The sequence below is a fragment of the Agelaius phoeniceus genome, chromosome 5, assembly GCF_051311805.1.
Source record: "Agelaius phoeniceus isolate bAgePho1 chromosome 5, bAgePho1.hap1, whole genome shotgun sequence".
Classification (NCBI taxonomy): Eukaryota; Metazoa; Chordata; class Aves; order Passeriformes; family Icteridae; genus Agelaius; species Agelaius phoeniceus.
The window spans coordinates 66,055,263-66,077,738 of record NC_135269.1 but is presented as its reverse complement, the minus strand read 5'-3'; the positions used below and the strand labels follow the sequence as shown (position 1 = coordinate 66,077,738).

The window sequence follows — 22,476 nt, the reverse complement described above, 5'->3', positions numbered from 1 at the left end:
AAATCAGGCTTCTTCCTCCAAGCTGCCATATCATCATCCCTAATGAGATTTGCTCAAATACCGCAACTTTGTTGAGCAACAAATCGGCACCGGCAGCGCTGGCTCCGCCCCTCCCGCGCAGGCCGGGCCGGCGGCTCCGCACCCGCGGGGCCGCTCCCGCCGCTCCGCCCCGCCCGGTGCCGGGGCCGGAGCTGCTCCGCCTCTCCGGTGCCGGTGACAGTGCCGGTGCCGGTGACAGTGCCGGTGCCGCCCCTCCGGTGCCGGTGCGGTTGCCGGTGCCGCTCCCGCTCCCGTTCCCGCTCCCGTTGCCGCTGCCGGTGCCGGTGCCGGTTCGGCCCGCGGGGCGCGGAGCGGGCGGGGCGGAGGCGCAGGATGAGCGGGCGCCCCCCCGCGGCCGCCGGCGCAGCGCCCCCGCGCCATGGAGGGATTCCCCGCCCGCGGGTACGGCACCGGCGGCGCCGACAACCGGCCGCTCTTCGGGGAGACCTCGGCCAGGGTAAGGGACCCGCCGCCCCCGGCACCCCGCTCCCCCAAAACACCCCCGGCAACGCGAACCGCGCCGGGGAAATGCAGCTGGGAGTCCTGTGGTGCCCCCCCTCCCCGCCCTGCCGGTGTGAATGCCCCCCGGTTATGAGGAGCCTCCTCCCGGCCGCCCCGGAGAGCGGCAGCTCGGCACCCATCCCTGCCCCCGGGCTCGGCACGGAGCGGCCCGCCCGAGCGAGGAACCTGCCCGAATCCTGCAAACAAATTGAAAAATCCCTATGAAATAAGAAAGAATCCTCAGTCTCCCTCCAAAACAGCGTCAAAGATCAGAAAGGCTGCACCTCAATGAAAAATATTAAAGGAGCCCCTTGAATTCCAGAAAAAGGAAAAGCTCAAATTTGGCGTAATTATAAAAAAAACCCCTGAAATAAAACAAAAACAACCGTCTCCCAATTATTGCCCCAAACCAAAAATAATCCGTCAACCCCAAATAAACACCGCGCCAAATTTTTTAAAAAATCCGAACGACATCCCCAGAACTAAACCCTTCCAGCACGACCCCCTCCCCAAATAACTCACAAAACATTTCCCTCCCCCTCCCCGCAAGGAAATCAACTTTCATATAATCCTCCCTAAAGCAACATCCCCCCAAAACTATCGGCAACTTGGGGCTCGGGGTCCCAGGGCCGGGGGGACCCTCGGCGTGGGGCTGGGAAGGGCTTTGGGCAGGGGCAGGGGGTGACAGAGCCGCCGTGTCCCACCCGGTGTGCCCTGCGGAGCCCGGGCCGCCTCTCACCCCGTCTGGGGGGACGGGGATGGGGATGGGGTCGGGGATGGGGATGGGGGGGCTGCGTTTGGTGCCCTCCTGGGCACTGATTTTCCCCCCGGGCTGGAGGAGCCGGCGGTGGCTCCTTCCTGGGCTGGCGTGTGGCAGCAGCGGCTCCTCAGGTGTCAATGCCCGCAAGCCGCTCGGCTCCCGGCGCTGCTGCGGGGCTTTGCCGGGGAGGGAGGGGGCTCCTGGGGCCGCCCGGCATCGGGATCCCTCGGGAACCACGGCACCTGGGGTGTCACATCTTCATCCGTCCGTGACCTGGGGCTGTCCCCTGTCGGGAGGGGTTGCACACTCGTGTGGGTTTGGGGGGTGCAGGCTGAAACTGCCTGAGATTATTCAGAAGTGAATCAAGTCCATCACCGCCCTCCCTGCGAGAACTTGGAACTGCTGCTACAATTATCATGTTTAATGAGAACAAAGTGATACCCGCCGGATTTTCGGGGGAAAATGGAATGATGTGGAGGTGATGAAGTGAGGGGGGACAGGTACCCCACTAGCGGTGCTGCCCTGATGGGGCACTGGAGGTTTTGGGGCACCTGGGTCAGGGATTTTGGGAAGCTCCCAGCACCGGGCACTTCTGGGGACTGGGATGTGCCATCGGAGCAGGGAGGCAGTCCTGGCACGTAACTCCCAAACTTTTCAGCCCAGGTTAAGCTTTCGATCCCTGATCTCTGTATTTTTCCAGCTACGCCTCTTCTCGCAAGGGGGAGTGGTAAATAATAAAGGTGGGATGCTAAATTCAGTTCTGGGCTCTGGTGGGGATCCAGCGTCCTGCACTTCACCCCCTGCCTGTCTGCTGTGGCTTTTTTGGAACCTCTCAGATGGTTTCTTGCTGCTGTACCCGTCTCCCACAGACAGGGGACCATGTGCTGGCCCGGGGTCCTTTCCTCCCTGGTTCACTGGGGTTGCTTAGGAACGGACGCTGGTGAGGTCCCGAGCTGGAATGTTCTGGGTCAGAAGTGGAAAAGCCAAACTTTGCCTTTAAATGGGAGCAGGTCTGCTGGGAGGAGTGCCTGCCCACACCCCAGCTCTGCTTTTGGCTCTCTGCAAATGATGGCTGATACTGGCAAACCAGGATCCTCTGCTCAGGCTGGGAGGGCAGGGGCAGTGCTCGTGCCCTGGGAAGCCCTGAGTCAAAATCAGGGTTGCCAGCAATTGGAAATGGATGTAGAGATGGGGATTCCCTCTTCCTGCCTTCCTGCACTCTCCTGGTCCCCAAGCTGGTGACTGAGGGCAAAGCCACTCAAAGTGGGGATGGCAGAGCTGGGCAGCAGCACCCACCTCCTTGCCCTGTCATGGTCCAGCTGCTCCTGCCAAGCTGGCTCTCCTGTGTGATGCTGAGCAGAGACTGGGGCAAGGTGGTGCCAAGGAAGTGGCTGGTGGGCAGAGGGAGTGCAGGAACATGGCACCAATGGATGCCAGGTGCTGTGGATGCAGCTGTGCTCCCCAGGGATGCAGTGAGTGGTGTGAGACAAGGCAAAGGCACAGCTGCACAAAGGTGGCAAGGAGGGGACAGAGTGCCACAGGTGCAGCACTTCCCTCAGGAGAGAGGCTCAAAGTTGGGCTCCTCCGTGGTGGGAGTGTTTGAGTGGTGGGAGTTGATTGGGAATTCATTTGGAAGCAGAAGGCAATAGAGAGACTGAGCAGCTTGGGATGGGAATGATCTTTTGAGGACACACCAGGATGTCCCCATGTCTGGGTGTCCAGCATGGCCCTGAGCACAGCCTGCTTTGCCTGCAGTTCCACCAGGCTGGGCCTGGCACTGCATTCAGGCATCCCCTATGGCTGCAATGGCTGCTGACCATCTGGACTTGCTGATGTAAGGCATAAAAATGGCCTTTGTGTCACTCCTGCCGAGATGGCACCAGGTACCCACCTCCAGGGGACCTGCCCCTTCCCTTCTCCTGTCCAAGCCTCTGCCAGGACCCCTGGGGGCTCAGCCCACGTGCTGCTAACTTGGAGGATTCCGGGATGGAAGGTGCAGAGCTGGAATGGGGCAAAGAGCAAAGCTCTGTCAGAGCCTGTGGAGGGAGTGCAGATACAGCCTCAGCCTAGCCTCAGTTTCCCTGCTGCTCCAAGTGACCTTGACCCAGATCCTAAAGGATCCTGGATTGTCCCGTCCTGCTTTGGAAGGATTTGATGCTTCCTGACCTTATGTCCCTTTCCCAGAGGCAGATGGAGGGAGACCTCTGCCCTGCAGAGGCTCCCTGGGGGAAGTCTGATGCCTCCAGCCCCTGCAATCCCCTCCCCAGAGTGGAAGGAGAGGGCAGAAACCCTCTTGTTTCAAAATGCATCTTGTGCAACAGTGGAACATGGAATTCATCCCCTGCCTGGCCAACGTCTGGGGAGCTGGGGCTGAATGGGGACTGTATCAGAAACTGGGGTGTGTGTGCCAGTACCCTGGGCTGGTCCAGGTGACCTCAGGCTCTCTGTTTTGGTGTCCCTGCTGGGGTTTTTTTGTCTTTTCACTCCAGCAGCTATTGCAGTACATAGTGATGCTGGAGGAAAATCCTTCCTGCATCAGCTGTGCTGGTGGCAGGAGCCTGCTGTGCCAGCTGGGTGCCACACAAGGGTTGCCACAGCCAGTCCCTGCATGCCCAGCAGCGTGTGCCCAGGCCAGGCTGTGCTCTCAGACACTGTGTGGAGGTGAAAGGCTCTGTCATCCCCAATCCCTTTAGCCGTCTTGGCCTCTGCCTGAGTATTTTTAACCTTTTTGCTGTGCTAAGCTGCCTGGGGCTGAAGTGTCAGTGGGCGCTGGGGAATGCAGCCTCTCACTGCTTCACCAAGCCTGGGATTTCAGGATCAGTGTCTCTAATCCCTGCATCCTGAAATACCTTCTTGTGCCAGCAATGTGTTTTGAAAATCTCAGTGCCTTCAGGTTTAAACGCAGGGAAGGGGCTGCCTTGGCCACAGGGACTGGATGCACTGCTGGCATCTGTACCTGATCCTGGTGGCCCTGGGAGGTCCCTCAGTCAGCAGGGTGAGATGAGAGGTCCCTGTGCTGGGGGATGCTCTCTCCCACTCTGAAACTCAAGAGAGAAATGCTCCATGATTGCTGTCAAGCCTGACCCCCTTGTTTTCTCCTGCCAGTCCTGGCACAATGGGTCTCTAGTTAATGAGGAGCACAGTCATTCTGGATGGGGACTGACTGTGTGTCCATCCCTCTGAGCTCTCTGCAGAGCTGGCTGTGCTCACCAGGTGAGCCCTGCAGGCTGGTGACCCACTGCCAGTTCTGCAGGTGGCTCCCTGGCATTCCCTGCTGCCTCTCCTCCTGGCACAAGGGATCCAGTTGCTCACCTCTTGGCACCCTGAATGGAGGAGCAGAGCCTGAGTGCCAGCTCTGGTCCCCCTCTGTAACATTGCCTTGGTGGGCTCAGCCAGGTCTGCAATGCAAGGGCAGAGCAAAACTGCCATCCTCTCCTGGTGCTGGAGTGGCTTTTGGGGTAAGGACCCTTCCATGTCCTGCCCAAAGTCAGCTTTTAGTTCTTTATTTTAGGTGAGGAGGAGGAGTCCAGCTGAGCTGTCACAATGTGCTCTCATGGAGCATTTCATGCTTGCACTTTTCAAGCTGTTTCTCTCGTTTGCCTTGCTCTCTTGTTTACTTCTCCTGGTTCCTTTTTGGGGTCAGTGGTGGGTATCCCATAGCTGGCTCTCAGAGGCTGCTGTCACATCACCAGCTGCATGTGTGGAAATGCCAGTGAGGAGAAGGGGTTTGTGCCTGGCTGCTGAGGACCTTGCAAAGGGGATGTTGGTGACAATTTCCTATGGAGGGGGGGTCACGTCCTTCTGCTGCAGCCACTGCTGCTCCCCCACAGCCTGGGGCCTCTGGGCTGCAGGACCATCATGCTTTTGTTGTACAAAGAGGAGTTGGGGACTAATAGGAGAGGCTTTGGAGTCTGCTTGCTGTGGCTCTGTCCCCAGGGCACAGCATCCACCTGTTCCTGAGCCACCTCAACCTGAGCTCCACAGCCTTAGGTAGGGCTGGTGGTGTCCCACAAAACCAGGATTTGCTGCTCTCTGCCTCCTCTTTGCTTTTCTCTAGTGCCCTGCTGCTGTCCTGTGGTACTTCTTGGTGTCCTGGGACTTCTCCCTCTACAAATCCAAATTCTAGGAGGGAAGAGCTGTGCAAGAGCAGGTGGAGGGAAACCTGTGTTGCCCAGTGAAAGCATTTGGGCAAAATGCTTTCACTGCTCAAACTCCTTTCTCACTTTCCCTTCACCATATCTACTTAATGACTCTCAGTACACTTAAGAGAAGTCTGGGGTGTTTTCCCTCTGCACATTTTTTCTGCTGTGGCTGTTTTAGCCTTTGATTTGAGTTGTCAGCCATCTGGGGTGTCACACCTGGCTGTGTGCATGTGGTGATACATGTTTATACTCAGAGCAGCACCAGGGAGGAGGCAGTGTGCTGGCAGGGATTGGAATATTCTCCTTTTCCTCTGTTTTTTGCTCCAGAAGGTTCATCACTACAGGGTCTTGCTGTGGTGCTCCTCTGAGCCCATGGTCACACAGCCCAGTGTCACAGCCAGTCCTGCCCTGGTGCCACTGGCATGGGACTGATGCTGTCACTGAGGGATCTTTGTCCCAGGACACACAAGGTTGTGTCCTCCCAGCTGTTCTACACTGATCAGGGGCAGCAGAAAGAAGTGTGGGGGTGTCTGTCTGTCCAAGCAGAGCCACTGTGTGGCATCTTCAGATCTGCTGGTGTTAGGTTGGAGCATTTGGGGTGTGGGCAATCCTTCACCTCCTTGCAGCAGCCCACAAATTCCCACCTAAGACTCTATCAGTCTATTAATTCTCAGGCAGTGGGGCTAAAAAAAGCTTTTTCTGACAACCTCCATCTGTGCACTCCCACTTTAAAAAAAAAGATTTAAATACAATTTGCACAACTGTAATCAGTTTAGATGTGGCAGAGAAGCCATTTGCAAAGGAGCAAACCTGCCTCATGAGGCCTTGACCAGTGCAACCTCCCTGGGGTCCAGGGAGGGAGGGGAAACCTTCCTGTGTGGCAGAGCTGAGCAGGGAGCCTTGGGTGTGCTGGCAATAATGTGGATCCTGGCTGATGCTCTCAGTGCTGTTGGGAAATGCTCTGTTTTATATGGTTTGGGGTTTTTTTGTTGTTGGTTTTTTAGGTGCACATAACACTCTTCTCTTTTCTTCAGGACAGAATCATCAATCTAGTTGTTGGTGGCTTAACAACCTTGCTGCTTGTAGTAAGTATCTCCCATCCCACCCCATGTTGCATCTTTAAGTGACAGGGAAGAAACCAGAATTCCTCCCCAAAAATGGCTGGTGAAGCTTCCAAAGAGGCTCTGATTTAGGGCAGGCAGTAATTTTGGGACATATCTGTCTTTTAAAACTCTGACAACAGGAAAAGGGGAATACATTTCTTTAAGAGCTGCAATAAAATCCCAAAGTTCTCTGGCAGATTGTCCATCCTGGCTGAACATGAGGCTGGGTGAGACAACAAAGCACTTATGTGCCAGGAGAGCGTGTTTGCTTCTATTTCCTTCTATTTATGATTTATTGTCCTCTATTTATGGCTTATATAAGTCTTCCCAAAGTTTGTCCCTTTGTGTTGAGCTGTGCTTTCCCCAAGCTTTAAAGACAAACCCAGCACTGTCAGGACTGGAGACCATGAGTGTGGTCCATGGGGGGATTGTTGGAGAGCTGGGGTGCAGGGAGGCTGTGGGGACAGGTGAGGTGCCAGCTGGTGGAACACTTGGCTGAAGGGATGTGTCACAGACATCTTTTATGAAAAATCCTTTCCTTAGGATTTTTCCTCCTGAGAAGCTGAGAAGCCTCAAGAACAAAATGTAAACAATGGTTATCTGTTGCTGTGGAATGCAACAGGTGGATCTGTGATTGGTCTCATAGAGTTGTTTCTAATTAATGGCCAATCACAGTCAGCTGGCTTGGACTCTGTCCGAGCCACAAGCCTTTGTTATTCATTCCTTCTTTTTCTATTCTTAGCCAGCCTTCTGATGAAATCCTTTCTTCTTTTAGTATAATTTTAATATAATATATACCATAAAATAATAAATCAAGCCTTCTGAAACATGGAGTCAGATCCTTGTCTCTTCCCTCATCCTCAAACCCTATAAACAAAATCACAGGGATGCTCCTGCATGGGCAGTGTGCAGCCCTGGGCCTGATGGCTTCAGGGCCACTTGGAGGGTGGTTTCTGGCAAGGAGCCAGCGTGGCAAAGCTTTTGGCAAAGTCTTTTTCCACTCCTCTCAGCTGTATCAAAGCAGTTTTCCTCCAGACTTGCACATTTTCCTTCAGCTCCTCAGGGGTGGGAGGCAGAGGCCAGGGAGGGGTGTGCAGATCAGGATGTGAGCGCTGCTCTGCTCCAGCCCTTGGGCTGAGCCTCTTCTCACCGCAGCTCTGGAAATCCAGAGTGAAATCCTCATCTTTGTTTTCCTCCATACAGGTCACTCTAATCAGTGCTTTTGTCTTCCCACAACTACCTCCAAAACCTGTGAATGTATTTTTTGCTTTCTGCATCTCCTTGTGTTGCATTTCTGCTGGCATTCTTGTAAGTACCGCCACGTTTGCCGTGCTTTTGGCTTTGAATAAAATCTGCTTTATGTGGTGCTGCCTTCTTTTTTACACTCTCCTAGAAAAGCTTTCCTGCCTCCATAACCCAAGCTGACAATGAGGGAGTAGCAGTGAGTTTTGTGTTTACTGCAGAGTAAGTGTGTGAACTGAGCCAGCTCCTGCAGCCCAGCTGTGGTGCAAGACTTGTCACCTCTGTGGCACTGCCACTGGAGTCACAGAGTAGGAGACCAGGGAGCAGAGCACTGAAATGGGAATGCAGAGATGGATTGTGCTGCAAAGTGGGCTCAGCCATGCACTTGCATTAGTCAGTGCCCTTTCAAACACAGGGGAGGGGTTACAGGGGTAGGAAGTTACAGCAAGTGGAAGATGTTCCTCTACTCAACAACTGCAGAATTCCAAGGGAGCTGGTCCCAAGCACTGGCAAAAGGAACTGGCAGGTCTGAGTTCACAGGATCACAGAATGGTTTGGGTTGGAAGGACCATGTAGTCCAACCCCCCTTCCATGGGCAGGGACATTGGTGGCTCCTTCTTCTGCTGTATCTTTTCACACTTGGAGCATTCTCCTTCCTCCAGCTGTGACCTGGAGCAGCCCTGAACCCCTCCCTGCTGGGTATGCTGGGAAGTTGCTCTGCATTGCCTGGCCAGTCCCAGGTTTTGATCCTACAGCTGGTGGCCACAACTCTGCCCAGAATGGACTGTGTTAGTGCAAAGCTGCTGTTTGCCCTCATCCACCAGGGTGGAGCCAGCTCTGAGAGTTAAAGCCACCTTCCCTCCCTGCAAAGCTGACCAGACAGCACATGTCCTCAGGGCCTGTTTCACATACAGACACACACACCCAGTCCCTCTGGCCAGAGGAAGCTGGATTGTTTTACAGGAAGGAAAAAAACCCCCAAAACTAAATCTGCAAGTTGCCAATTCAGTTACCAAAAATAGTTTCCTTAGAATACCTGGCTTTTTGAAATAACACAAACTCCTCTTCTCTTCTAGATCTACTGGTATCGACAAGGAGACCTGGAACCCAAATTTAGAAATCTAATTTACTACATATTGTTTTCTATTGTCATGTTATGTATATGTGCCAACCTGTACTTCCATGAAGTGGGTAAATGAAGGACATTGGGAATACCCAGCAATGATGCTGCTGTGGCAGACTGCTTCCAGCTCAGCTCTCAGCTCTACTCGAGACATCCAAGTGAGAACCATCAGCCTGAGAGGAAAGAAGTGGGTTGTGCAAGGATAAATCAGTACATGATTTTCATGTAAATGTATATGTAATGTCCCTCTTGTTGGGGAGAATTATTGCCATAAGACGTGACATTCTGCTTTTTTTTGAAGAGCTACTGTTGCGCTTAATGAACATTCCAGTTGTACTGATGTTTCAGAATGGCACAAGCTTTTTCATTTTGGAAAAAAACTGCACTTTTTTTTATTACTGTACAAATAAACTGCAGCACTGAAAGGATCTGTGGCAGTATAAATAAATGGCATCTTACAGTCAAGTAAGACAAATACTCTTTATTTTGTTGAAACTGAATATACAATTATTTCTGTTCCCTAGGCAACCATTTAAAACTACAACTTGTTTTTCACATTAACAAAACCACAGACTGAAAAAGACCAACTCTTGATTATGAAGAGCTAATTACAGAAATAAATAAAATAATTTATACAAGTCTTTAGTTTCTATAGCTTTTTCTCTTGATTCCTAGCTAACAGGCTGCTGTTCAGCCTAGTGTCTGTTTCAAACAATGCAGGAATTGATTGGCCTTCTTTGCCTCGAGGCCCTGTGTCCAGACTCTCACAGAGCTATTCCTCCAAGACTTTGCCACCTCCACACCACTCCCCATTTGCTAACTTGCTGCAAAAATCACGTCTGGAGAGGTGGCTGGTAGTGTCAGGTAAACAGCAACAGAGACAAACGTTCCAACCTACTCACAACAATCTCCAAGAAATCCCAAGCTTGTTGGGGGAGGCTGGTGGGTCCCAGTAGCTTCCCTTTCTCATAGCCCTTTCCTTTTTATTTAGCTTGCTGTAGTGATGAAAGAAAAAAAAAAACAAAAACCCAAAAAACCCCAAGATTTTCCACAAGTGATCTTTCTGAGCTCTGTCCATTGCCAGCAATGGACTCGTCAGGAACAAGCAGACCAGGCAAGTCCCATAAGCTTCTGCCTTCTTCCTATGCCACAGACATATGAACGAGTCAGGTGAGATGGGAACACACACCAATGCTGCCCATGCTCCCTGAAGTCTCTGATGGAACTTACTCCTTCCTGAAATGTAACAGTCTCTTACTCCATGTGTTACAAGAGTCAGTAAGTGCAAAAATCCTCACCCATTCTTCATGAAACCTGTGCAAACTACTACTTGCTGCAGCACTAAGAGGCTACAGTCCACAATCCTTGACTTCTGTCCAGTTTTCCACGTGTGCAGTTCAGCACATCAGTAACAAGTCAGATCAGAACTGCCTGGATGGAGCTGAGCACTGTGAGCACTGCAACAGAGGCTCTTCAGCACACTGGAACACCCCAGTGAGACGTGGCACCTCAGTCCTCCCTCCTGATGAGGGCAACAGCCTGAGCAGAGAAAGTGCACCGTAGTCATTTCACACTGGAAGCTTCTGTTCAAAGAGACAGACTGTGACTGCTTTCTTTGGAGATGTGGCACAGGTTGTAACTGACCTCACAATGCAAACATGGTCAATAGGAAATGGACACCACTGCTGCTTCTCAGTGACAGCTCACTAAATCCTCAACATCCTTTGAATCTTCTGAGTCAGGACTGCCCAACGATGAGCCAATAATGTGCGACCCATCTCCATGGTGCTGTAGGATAGGATCTGGCAAGGGACAAAAAGCATTAAAACTATTGCTGTGCCATTATAACAACATATAAAATACAAACTTAGGAGACAGGAAATGTAGCCTGGAATTCTAACCAATTACAGGCAGTGTTGCTCAAACTAGGCACTTTGCAATCTCTAGATTCACAGCATCATAGAATACCTGGGGATAGAAGGGACCTGTGGAGATCCCCTAGTCCAACCCCCTGCTAAAGCTGGTTCAGCCAGAGCACTTTGCACAGGACCACATCCAGGTGGGGTTTGAGTATCTTTAGAGAAGGTAACTGATAACCAATATGGATGGATATGGATGCAATGGTGTGTGACTCTCACACTTGCATCCATCAGGCACTGCACTATCAGTGCTGGCCCTCTGATGGCTCTGCAGGGAGATGCTTCCTCTGGGGAGGAGTATTTGTTAGCTTACTTGCAGTTTGATAGCACTGATATGTAAAATTATTTAAGAGAAAGCAAGGAAGTATGAAATGTTGTCTGCAGAGACTCAGAAGCTCTGTACACTGCTTTAATCACATGGACTGTCATACCTGTGAGAGTTGTCAAGGGCAAGACTGATTCATTATCCATATCATCTGCTGCCTGGATAAAACCATGGGAAGAAGGAACAATAAGCACAGTCTCATCATCTATTGTAGGCTGATCAACTTGTTCTTCTATTGTTGGGGAACCCAGGTCCTGCACAACACAGAACAGGCCGTGAGAGTGTATTCCTGGTAGCATAAATAAAAACCTGCATTGCTCAGCCATACTCCACTCTGAATGAATTTTATCTCATTAAATTGAAATGTCACCACCTGAGATAGTTTATTTCAGCATTTCCAGGGCATGTTATCTTTGTGCAGGCACCCAAAAACAAGATGAGAAAAATTTTACCCTGTTAAGCAATGTGGAGAGGAAGGGAGACACTGCAAGGTGGTGTTCCCTTGCAAGTCAAGTTTTAAGTCTGTGAAGAGGAATAATTAGGCTTTTCCACTACTTTCTGTCTAGATGTTCTGAGACTGAAGCATTACCATTATAGCACTTACCTGCTCCACAAACCCAACAGCTTTACCTTAAGTTTCACAACTCCTGTTGTTAAGTTTTAACTGACACTGAACAGAACTCAAAAGACCCCCTTTATTTGCTGTGCCTTGCTTGGTCTGTCACTGGCTGGAATTTGGCTCCAGACATTTTTTTGCTGAACCTAATGGTACCATAAGATTGGCAACACATTGATTCCTTCCAGGTACAATTATCAATACCCTCATTCTCTTCCAGCCCTGCCATTGCTGCTGCTCCTGCCCCTTCCCTGGCTCCTGTGGTACTGCAATGGCAGCAACACATCTGGCTGACTCACAGCACACTCCTGGTTCCACAAGTGCAGTGAAAAGTCATCCCACACATTACTGCCAGAACCAGCAGAGATATCTGGATTCCAGTTTTTGTGCATAACATGCATAAGGTTTGCTCAAACTTCAGGAATCCCTGATGTAAAATGCCAGCAACTGCTGCTGCCACAATGGAAGGTATCTGGATTTATCACAGTTTTCAGAGGTTACAGCCCTCTGTGTTTAAGAAAATCCTGATGTTCCTCCACTTTGTTTTTTTGTAGGAAAACTTGTTTCCCTACATAACTGCACAGTGTTTTTGCAAAGGCAGCTGTCTGAAAACCCCTTCCTTTTCTCCTGCTGGAGAGGAGCTGACAAGCAGTGAACTGCACAAGGTGCCATGCACAAGGGCATGGTGTGCCTGAACTGCAGGAGCAGCTCTCAGCAGAGCACACAGCTCTGCCCACCAGCAGCACTGGGCTGCAAGGCCTGAAACTGGGAAGAGGAGGCGTGAAAAACCAAAGAAGCCATTGTGGCAAATGGGCACCTTTCCCAGGCAGAAATAATAAAACCCTGCAGCATGACTGCCTGCCTCCCACTACCCACCCACAGTGACAATACAACCCTGGCAAGCTCATAAAAATAACACTGACTTAAAGAAAACAAAATGTAGGCATGTTTTTCTGGAGTAACTTTTCACTGAGAATTACTCACAGACAGTTCACTATTTCCTGGAATTTAAGTACACATGTCAAACTTGAATCTGACTTGAAGAGTAAGGCAAATTAGAATTACAAATTCAGTTTGTTTTTCTGTATAGAAAAAAAAAAGTTTAGTTTTACATTCTGCTAGCCATGAGCAATTTGTTCAAAGTTAAACTAGGAACTAAGTTAATATCAAAAGTTTGTTAATTCTACCTCAAGAAGCTTAAGTTATAAAATGAGAATAGAAAGCTGATGACCTGCCTCAAATGTTGAAAATTTTATCACAATTATGTCAACCATGACACAGAAAGAGGAAAATGGAAGAATAATCCCCATCTTCTGATTTATTCAGGATTCAGATGCTTCTGTAGTAGCAAATTTGAGATGTACAAAGATTCTCCCTTTTGTAAGAGCATAACAGGTATGCACTGTCTATTAGAAGCTTCTTCAAAGACAAGGCCAAAGCATATTAATGATGGATTTTCAAGGCTGACAAAGCAGAAATGCAGCTACTGTAGAGAACAGTGTTCTAAAAACCAGCAAGGGGTGTTTCATTCTAACTCATCTTTTCCCAAATTCCAACCTAATCAAATCCCTAAAGGAAGAGGAATTTTGTACTGACTAAAGAGTGTTATCTTCTTTTTAGCACCTCTGTTTTCTGTGACTTAGTCATTTTCATAATTCCAGCAACTGAAAGAAACAATCCAAACAGCTGTAATCATTTGGATAAACTCATTTCTGCATCTCAGGTGTTGGAGATGAATAAATCTGAGGCCAGAGAGAGAAATAGCTTAGTGTTTCAAATTCCCATTTAACAGATACTTGACTGGAGCAGGATGTTTAACAGAAGTCCTCAAAACTGAAAACTGAGGTACATCTTGAATGATGTCATTAGACTCATAAAGCAAAGCCCAAATACTCTAGCTCTCCTCCCTTGCTCAACCTATCTGTTGATGCAGGTGTGTTGGACAATTCACAGCCCAGTTTAAAGCAACAGCACCAAGCAGGAATCACCTGAAGGCACCTGTTGAGTGCCACCAATGTTCCAGCTTTCCACTGTCACCATGCAGAAGAATCCTGAGTGGTGAAACAACTCCACAGCTAGTGAGGTGCTCAGTGCTCCAGATGAAGTCAAATATAAGCCTTGGTACCCAATGAAATGCTGCTGTGTTCATACTTGTAACACACTAACGAAGCTCAAGGGTAGAGGACCTCAGCAAATACTTGTAGAACTGTGATACAGAATCACAGAATTGTTTGGATGGGAAGGGACCTTGAAGATCATTCCAGGCCCCATCCAATCTAGCCTTGAACACTTCCTGAGATGAGGCAGCCCTCAGCTCCTCTGGGCAACCTGCTCCAGTGCCTCACCACTCTCACAGGAAAGAATTTTCTCCTAATGCCTCATCTAAACCTACACTCTTAGTTTGAAGCCATTCCCCCTGGTCCTGTCACTATATCTCTTATGAATAATCTCTCTTAATCTTTCTCCCTTCAGCTACCAATATAAATGAAATCACTGAGATATTTCAGACCAATAGCTTAACATCAAGGCCACAGACTCAATGAAATAATTCTCCAGAATTGCAGAAATGGGGAAAACACCAAGTATTATGCCCTCCCTTACCTCAGTAACGTAAGTGCTGGGTAAACCAGAGTGAGAATCCTCATTCTGTTTCAGGCTAGCATCAGCAATCTCCTCCTCTGTTCTTACCATAACTCCATCCATCAGTTCTCTACTATTCCTGCTGCTAAATTTGGAAGCATCATCTTCGTTGTAGGCTGACTGCTCTTCGTCACTCAGCTTGGACTGATGGATATCATGTGGGAAAGTATTTGTTCCTAGGGTGTCTGGAGGATCTGTCAGGTCAGCTGCCTGAATGTCTGCATCCACAGTCAGCTCTGTCTGGGTGACAGAGGAGGAGATGTCTTCAGCAGCAACGGTGCGGATTATGACACTCGGCGTGTGGCACTGCACTGTGACGTTGTCACTTGTGTTTAACAAATGCTCTGGCTGTCAGCAGCATTTGCAAAAAAGAGACAAACAAAACCCCAAACAAGGTCAGAGACTTTCCTGTTACTATCTACAAATCTTTCAAGCAAATACAAGCAAAAAGATTCCAATTGCTAAAAAGATTCCAATTGCTAAGTGCAGTTTAGAGTTTCATATATACAGTATGTCAGCCCAGATCATCTGTTGACTTTGCCTACTCCTAAAGGATAACTTTGTAGACTCAATGTGGTGTCATGTGTTCTTTAAGTCACAAATAAAGTAAACACATAATAATATGAAAGAAGCAACCATTCAGGTGAGGATCACTGTAGATTCCAAAGGGTTTGAAAGTGTTTTTTCCACTGAATTTTTCACCATTTTGTGATTCAATCTCCAGTTTGCTTCCCCTTCCCTCCCTCTAGCAAAAAGCAATACTTGTCACTACTATCCAAGTGTTGTGGACCACATCTATTAGTGAGAGTAACTGAAAACATCACAAAACAACAAGACTTGGTTTTGCTGGGGACCAAGCCACTAAATGGAGACATTCTGTTCAGAACTTCCTCACTAAGCTAAGTTCTGAAGCAACCTGAGGTTGTTTTTTAAAAACAATACACAAACTCCCAAATTCTCAGTCTTCTTTAAGCAAAGTAACATTGTTATGACTTAGGAGCTGCTTTGCAAGTTTTAACAGGCATGTGCAGGGCCCTGCATGACAATGTTCCCCTTGCCCAGTGCCCGCTGTCCCCACCCAGAGCTCTCACAGATAAGGCGTGAACGATGATCTGCTCCGGGGAGGCCGGAGCTGCCGCGGCAGTCAGGGTCATGGTGGGACTCGTTGTCAGCGTCAAAGGCAGCCCTTGGCTCGAGCTTGTCTGCAGTAAGTAGGTACCTGGTGTCCCAGTCGGCTGGAGGTGGAAAGACTACAAAGACAACACAGGTTTAATACCCAAATGCAGTGCCCTGGACATACTGGAGCATTTTGGTTTACATGACCCAGCCTAACTGTAACTCCCCTGGAAAATCATCACAGCAATCCAATCCCTTCTGCACTGACTGCTGCACTGCACTCAAAAAGCAGAAAACAACTCAGCTGTAGCCTTAGGCTACCAAGGCAAGTATTAAGGGCAGGAGCCAGCAGGTCTGAAATATGCTGCACATCAGCAGGTAAAAAAGGAACAAATTCAACTTACTTTCACATTGAGATGGAAGAGAAACTGTGCTACAAATTACAGGACAATGGAACTGCAACGATCTTTACTTGCTGGGAGCTTTCTCTGGCTCCTCTATGTCAGATTTCAACAATGAAAAAATCCAAGCACAAAGGAAAACTTTGTAGCATTGGTGCAAATTTAAAGCATTTAACTATAATTCACAGTTTACTCAGCAGCCCTAATGGATTACTCTCAGAAATAAGTTTTAGAACTCTTCTTCTTCCTACTTGAAAACCTTCCCCTTTTTATTATTTTTTTTTTTGAAATGCACACTTCTATAGTCTAAGAAGTAGCTGGGTTGAAAAGAAAAAGCCACAGTAACAAACACCAGTTACTTACTGGAAGAATCTCAAAGGTCTGTAGGGTTCCACTGTTCAGTGTTATTGTCTCAGAGTCAACAGTAGCAGCAGGGGAATCGGTTGAGGCTGCAAAAGAAAGGAAAAAAAAAAGAAAAGTATGTAAACCAGAATGTTCAGGCCTGCAGAGAGCATAACACACTATAATTAATACATGGCAGGGTACTGTTAATTCCCCTAAGAGGAAAAAGAAAACTGGCTGCAGTCCTAATGACAAGGTTCTCTAATTGGTACCCAAGATACAATTCTATTTAAAGAGAGCATTCTACAATCCATAAGAGGAAAAGAAAGTAAATATGGGTTTAGCACACAGAGATAAAAGCAGAAAATAAAGTTTCTAACATGATTTAATTACTTTTTGTTATGAGATTTGCAAGAGGTTCTAATGTAAGGATACCCTTTGGTGTAATAATATCCTTTGGATCATGTACTGCTGGTTTTAAACCAGTATCAGGCTTAATATTGTTGTGTTTCCCACAGATCTCTTTTTCTTTTTTTGTATTTTTTAATCTTTTCCGCCCTCCACAGTATGTCCACCCCTGCTGAAAGTTCAGATGCTTTACAGATATTTGCCTATCCTGTGTGTTATGACTGCAGTATAAAAGCTGTAAGTATTCTTACTACAACTATGTAATTATTTATGCAATTAGCTCGACTAATTCTAAAAGTAGTGAAGAGAAGCACTGGAAACAGTTGATGTAGGTATTTTAAGATCACCAGGTCCAAACAACTCGTACTCAAAACTTTGTAACCATAATTACAATTTCTACTTACTCTTAAAAAAAATCAACCACAAGTTCCAGGAAGCTGAAACCAAATTAATACTCTGTCTGGGGTTTTCCAGTAATTTCCTAAATACCAAAAGGGGAAAAGATCTACAAGATGATAACAGTGACCCAAGGAATGGAAACTTTGCCATCTCAGACTCCATGGCTGCAAAATACAGTAATTTTGGTCTCTTAGGAAGATAAAAGCTCAGTTTTGAAGCTATTATTGTTGTAGTGGCGTGTTCAAGGTTTCCTGCTGCAGGTTTCCTGGTACTCAGTAGCAGAGAGCTGTGAAGTGTGGCCTGTCAGTCACCCAGCCAGTATTTTCATAAAACCTCAGGAATTGCCCCTTTGAAACCTTGAGCCTTCCACCAAATGCAGCTGGAAGTGGGTAATAGGTTCAGCTCCCATGGGACTGTGAAACACACAATACAAAATTCCCTGTGATTACACAACCAGAAATTCTTCAGAAAAGCAGACTAAAATGGGGGAAAAGGCTTGTTAGGCAGACATGGGCAAGTGAAGTCACAAACAACCATTACAGGATTCAATTCAGAGATGACTAAAGGTTCCAGGATCCCAGCCCATCTTGCCTGCTCATCAGCTTGGATCAAGCTTCACTCAAAGTCTGAAACTACTGACATTACTATGACAGACAAAAAGTTCTTGGCTTGGTGTCATCTGTCATTCTAATTAGAAAATAAACCACATAAAATGAAGCTAGCACTTAATAAACAGATTAAGATAGATTGATCTACTAAAATTATAAACAGAAAATTGTCTGCCAAATGCCTATTGAGGCATAGTCTGAAGAATCAGTTTGTAGACTGATCAGCTTAGCTCAGAGCAGGGCTATGGGTCCAATCCCTCTATGGCCCACTCATTTAAGATCTGGGACTCCATGATCCACATGGATCCTTTCCAATTCAGAATATTCTGTAACTAATTTGGTAATCAGCAAGACCAAAGCACTAAATTTTCCTAATAAAATTTACAAATGAAAAATGGTACAAAATAATATACAGTGCAGATGACAGACTGCATGTGACTGGAGTTACTTAATAAGATTAGTTACAAAATCAAGCAGTAAGAACTACACTCAGAGCAGATCTGGTAATCAACGTTAGATAATGAGCAAAGTTCATCCTTAAGAGCATGGGAAGCATCAACTTTAAAAAAAATACAGTGGTTCAGCAGAACACTGGCTGTTGGTGGCACTTAGCAGCTAACATTTTCCAGAGTGTTTGTGACTAGAAATAATTGCATAATAAAGAGCTAGGAAAACACACTTATACCTTCCCCTCAGTGCCCTGCATCAGAGCTTAGGGACAGCAATCTGTGTAACTTACAAAAGGAGAACTTGTACATGATGCTCACTGCTCTGCACCACAGTGACCAGAAACAACTAAAGGAATGAACATACACTATCTGCATTAAGAGGTTTGTGCACTGAAGGCTTTTCAAAGAACAGGTTATGTGGCAAACTCCTGTGTGCACACACACCAACAGACACCTACAACACCTGGGTCCAGGTGCTCCAATTGTAGCTTCTTGGAACTACAGCCCCAGCAATATCTACATTTGCCTAACAAAGTTAGAAACAGGTAAAGAGAACACAGAAATGTTTGATCTGAAGTTATGGCATGAGCAAGGGAGAATGAATACAACTCTTTCAGACATGCCCACTCCTCCTTCACCAGCTCAGCAGAAGCAAGTTCCAGGTTTCATGTGAGTGGTTTGTTTCAGTACTTACAGACATGGGTGATCTGCACAGGGATCTGCAGAGCTGCCATGGGGCTGGGGGCGCTGCCCGTGCTCTCCTCCAGGCGAGCCACGCGGATCTGCACGTGCTGCACCCCCGAGCTGGAGTTGCTGCTTGCTAAGCCACTGCCACATTTGTTCTCTGCAAGCTGGTGCCCTGGATTGTTTTTCTGGTTCTCGTGGAGCTGTTTAAGACCCTTTATCAGCACTGAGAGAAAAAACACTCATGCTAAAGCAGGTTGAACAAGCACATTCGAAATGCTGCAATTGGTGATTTACCCAAAATGAAAAGAGCAAACAAAATCCTACAGGATCTGGAACTTAAGCAATCTCCAGAGATACAGAAACTAGAAATTTAGCACATCCATAGACCATTTATAGCCAACTACAGCAGTGAGCAAGATTTCCTCATGGAACCCAGGCACTTCACGATGCTTGGGGGAAAAAAAAACCACATAGCCCATAAAATTTTGGAACTCTCTAGAATGATGCATGATATATCCCCAAGCTACAATCAAGTGCAAGTATCACTAGCTGTGTAATGCTGCTACCAGAAGTAAATCCTCCAATCTTCTACAACATGGAAGCAGATTTGTTCAAGAGCTTGACAGAAATGTCACTGAAAATGGGGAGCAAGAGAGAATGAATCCCACAGTGGTTATATCACAATTCTTCACCTGTGCTTGAGGAGGCCCACTGCTCCAACAGAACCACCCACCCTCCTTCTCTATAATTGCTTTGGGAGCAGCTGATTTAACAGCAGGTCACAAAACCTGAGGCCTCAGCTTTTCTAGAATTCATTACAGCAAACTGCCTAAACATCTCCCCTTTGTCAGGGGAAAGAGAGCAGAGCCTGTTGATTCAGTGCTGCATTTATCTATGAATTATTTGCTACAACAACTGCCTATTAATGTGTGGTAACACGGGCTCTCCTCCCAGCTGCAGCCTTGAGGCAGGACTAATACCTAACCACACTGTCAACCACAGCACAAGTGTGCATTAAATTACATCTTTCATTAATTATGACATGACTAATCTCTCTGATTTTTTTCCTCTGCCCAAGTAAGACAAAGGTCTGAAGGTCACAAACAACCCTTTGCCTTAGGCACTAGTTTCTCCAAGCCAGAATGGCAAAATGGTATGAAATATATTTGGGGGAGCTTTATACTCCTGATTGCTCCCCTCCTCTCACTGCAGATAGTAGTAGATCTACTTTCTGTCTACAGCTAAGGCTCAGCACCTGACACAGATTACATTTTAACATAGTAAAGGCAACACATCTAACCTGATGCCATAGTTGGGCTGCAGATACATATCCTCTTCCACCTGAAGAGGTCACTGCCCTCCATACCAAAGATCAGCATCATCTGAGATCTGCCAGCTGAGCTGCTGAGATACATACTCTCACTTTAGCCAAACTGAGAAGGGATGGCAAAGTCTGTCTAGCTGTACATGTCAGCTTGGCTTGTTTGACTGAAACACTTAAGGATTGCTTGTAGGAGCAATTCAGCCAGCAGATCCAAGGGGCCAGTAACTACCAGCAAAGGAGCAATGTGCTCTTTGGCCAGCAATGCTGTAAGCAGACAACAAAATGCAGCCTTATTTCTTTGACATATGTGAAAGAAGCTTTCAGAAGAGAAGTGTGCAAGCAGTACATTACCAGGGAATGAAACATCTTTGTGGTTTGCAATCTGTCTTTTAATGGTCCACCATTTACTCCGAAGCCACTGTGGGGAGCGGACACTACTCCATCCCTCAGCCAGCAAGTCCCAATTGATGTCATTTTCATCAGACACTTCAAGTTCCGCTATCCTGGCAGGACACAGAACACATGGAGCTGTCAGAAAGGGCCCCCCGGGCGGCAGCGGTGTCGCACGCGTCCGGCCGTGTCACACGAAACAGCGCAGAACGACATGCTAGTGACCAGCCCACCAGAGCTCAGGAATCGACACAGGCTTCCAAGGCTCCACGCTGCCAGAGGTCAAGCAGAATCATAAACAACAGAAGATGGACTAGACCTGTTAGATGATCCAGTCCATCTCCTTGCCATGCAGGATTATTCTCCTTATTTACTTCTACATTAGGTCTTAGATCGGATTATTGTGAAGCATTCCAAGTGGTGGTACTTGCATCTTTGCTTTTTGAAAAAACATTCCCCAAACACATCTCCAAAGCAGGAAATACTTCCTGAGATTCACTCTGAACATTCACTTAATTAATTTCATGTTATGATATTTACTTGTTTTCTTCTAAGTAACAACCATCCGTCCTTAACACAGATTTTTGCCTTCTCTCAGATGCTTCTTAGCCAAAGTAGATGAAGTTAACTACAGCATTAAACACTTCCTCATAAATCAATCCCACCAGGCTCTCCAGATAAGGGACAGTCTTCTCTACCAGAATCTGTTTGAAATCACTAAAAATCTCTGACTTTCCCTTATCTGTACATAATGAAAGAGAAGTGAATAGTGAGGGGAAAATATTTTTGTGGAAGTTAAGAAAAGTCCTCTTCACAAATAAGGCAAGAGCACTCTTGCTAGCTAAAGAAAGAAAGAAGTAAAAATGAAAAAAAAAAACAAATGACCAAAACCAACCCTGTAGGATAAGTAAAGGATATCTGGACAGACCAAACCAGAAATACTAAGAAATATACCCAGCACATTCTGAAATGTGGAATCAGGCTCCTCATTTTGAGTTTATGTCAAACAGCTTCAGTAAATTTGTTAATACTACTTTTTAAGTAATCCTTAAGATTCCCTGGATGTCTTGGCTTTTTATTCCCACCCAACCCATGAAAATCCACTGGCTAAAAAGCTTGAGTTAAAGGCATTCAAAATGGGAGGAGGACTGGAGAGAGCAAAAGATTTCCAAAGTCACTACCAGGCTGCCAGTTCAAATGTAGTCAGAGATGCTGATATCCAATCAGTGTTTGTTGGCCTACATGAAATTAATTTGCAGTCTCAGTTTAGCTCTTTGTAGACAAGATGTCCACATCACAGAAACCACCACCACACTTGACCCTTGTTGGTCATCTCAGCAGAGAGGCCAAGGACTGAACGGGCAGGGAGACTGAGCTACCCTCCAGTAAAGGGTTAAAGCGCATCGGTGGGGCAACGTGTGGGAAGCTTGCACGGTTTGCTGCCTGTGCTGTACCTTTTCTGTGGAATAAAGAAGACTTCAGTCTCCAGGGTTTTCAATCTGACACCTTTCACGAACACTAACATTCACTAAAAAAACAAAAAACAAAAAATATGTTCAATAATAAATCTCTGGGAACTGTAAACACAGCAGTGATTTTTGGAAGGTTCTAGAATTTTCAGTGTCTAGGAAACCAGCAAAATGGACCCCAAGGGAATCCTGCTAGCAACACATATTACAAACCTTTAAAAGTAACTAAAATAACAAACCTCAAGATCAGATTTATTTCATCCTCCTTGGTCCACTCGGTGCCTCCACTCTGTTTCCAGTTGAGATAGTTGAGCCATTTCGAGCGGCACTGCTTCTCCGAGCGCGTCCCGACCCGCTCCGCCACTGCAGCCCAGGACACACCTTGTGTGACAATGTCACCTGGCTCTGTGCTTGTCAGCTCATGCACTACTTCTGCCAGTCTCTTCTCTTCTTTCTCTGTCCACTTTCCTGAA

The 22,476-nt window shown here is 47.2% G+C and overlaps 2 protein-coding genes across 4 annotated transcripts in view; one reads left to right on the top strand and one right to left on the bottom strand.

The window, feature by feature from the left end:
* Positions 1–257: 257 nt before the first annotated feature.
* On the top strand, positions 258–9,385 carry TMEM243 (transmembrane protein 243). Its single transcript, XM_054631811.2, has 4 exons — positions 258–496; positions 6,477–6,527; positions 7,749–7,853; positions 8,864–9,385. Exons 1-4 carry the CDS (start codon positions 419–421, stop codon positions 8,984–8,986), a joined length of 357 nt encoding a protein of 118 aa, XP_054487786.1. The 5' UTR covers positions 258–418; the 3' UTR covers positions 8,987–9,385.
* Positions 9,377–22,476, bottom strand: part of DMTF1 (cyclin D binding myb like transcription factor 1) — a 29,190-nt gene continuing 16,090 nt past the window's right edge. The window contains exons 10-17 of one of the 3 annotated variants that reach the window (XM_077179200.1): positions 22,243–22,471; positions 20,496–20,647; positions 18,828–19,043; positions 16,291–16,376; positions 15,502–15,660; positions 14,459–14,758; positions 11,261–11,408; positions 9,377–10,712 (exon numbers count right to left, since the gene is read on the bottom strand). In XM_077179200.1, the coding sequence (XP_077035315.1) occupies positions 10,603–10,712; positions 11,261–11,408; positions 14,459–14,758; positions 15,502–15,660; positions 16,291–16,376; positions 18,828–19,043; positions 20,496–20,647; positions 22,243–22,471 (1,400 nt within the window). In that variant the 3' untranslated portion in view covers positions 9,377–10,602. Of the gene's footprint in view, positions 10,713–11,260; positions 11,409–14,371; positions 14,759–15,501; positions 15,661–16,290; positions 16,377–18,827; positions 19,044–20,495; positions 20,648–22,242; positions 22,472–22,476 lie in introns of all 3 variants that reach the window. The other 2 variants (XM_054631810.2, XM_077179201.1) reach the window with 2 other exon arrangements.

Coding starts and splice junctions, on each gene's coding strand:
- TMEM243 (XM_054631811.2), top strand. CDS start 419: ATGGAGGGATTCCCCGCCCGCGGGTACGGCACCGGCGGCGCCGACAAC. Junction 6,528..7,748: donor TAACAACCTTGCTGCTTGTA/GTAAGTATCTCC, acceptor TCCTCCATACAG/GTCACTCTAATCAGTGCTTT. Junction 7,854..8,863: donor GCATTTCTGCTGGCATTCTT/GTAAGTACCGCC, acceptor CTTCTCTTCTAG/ATCTACTGGTATCGACAAGG.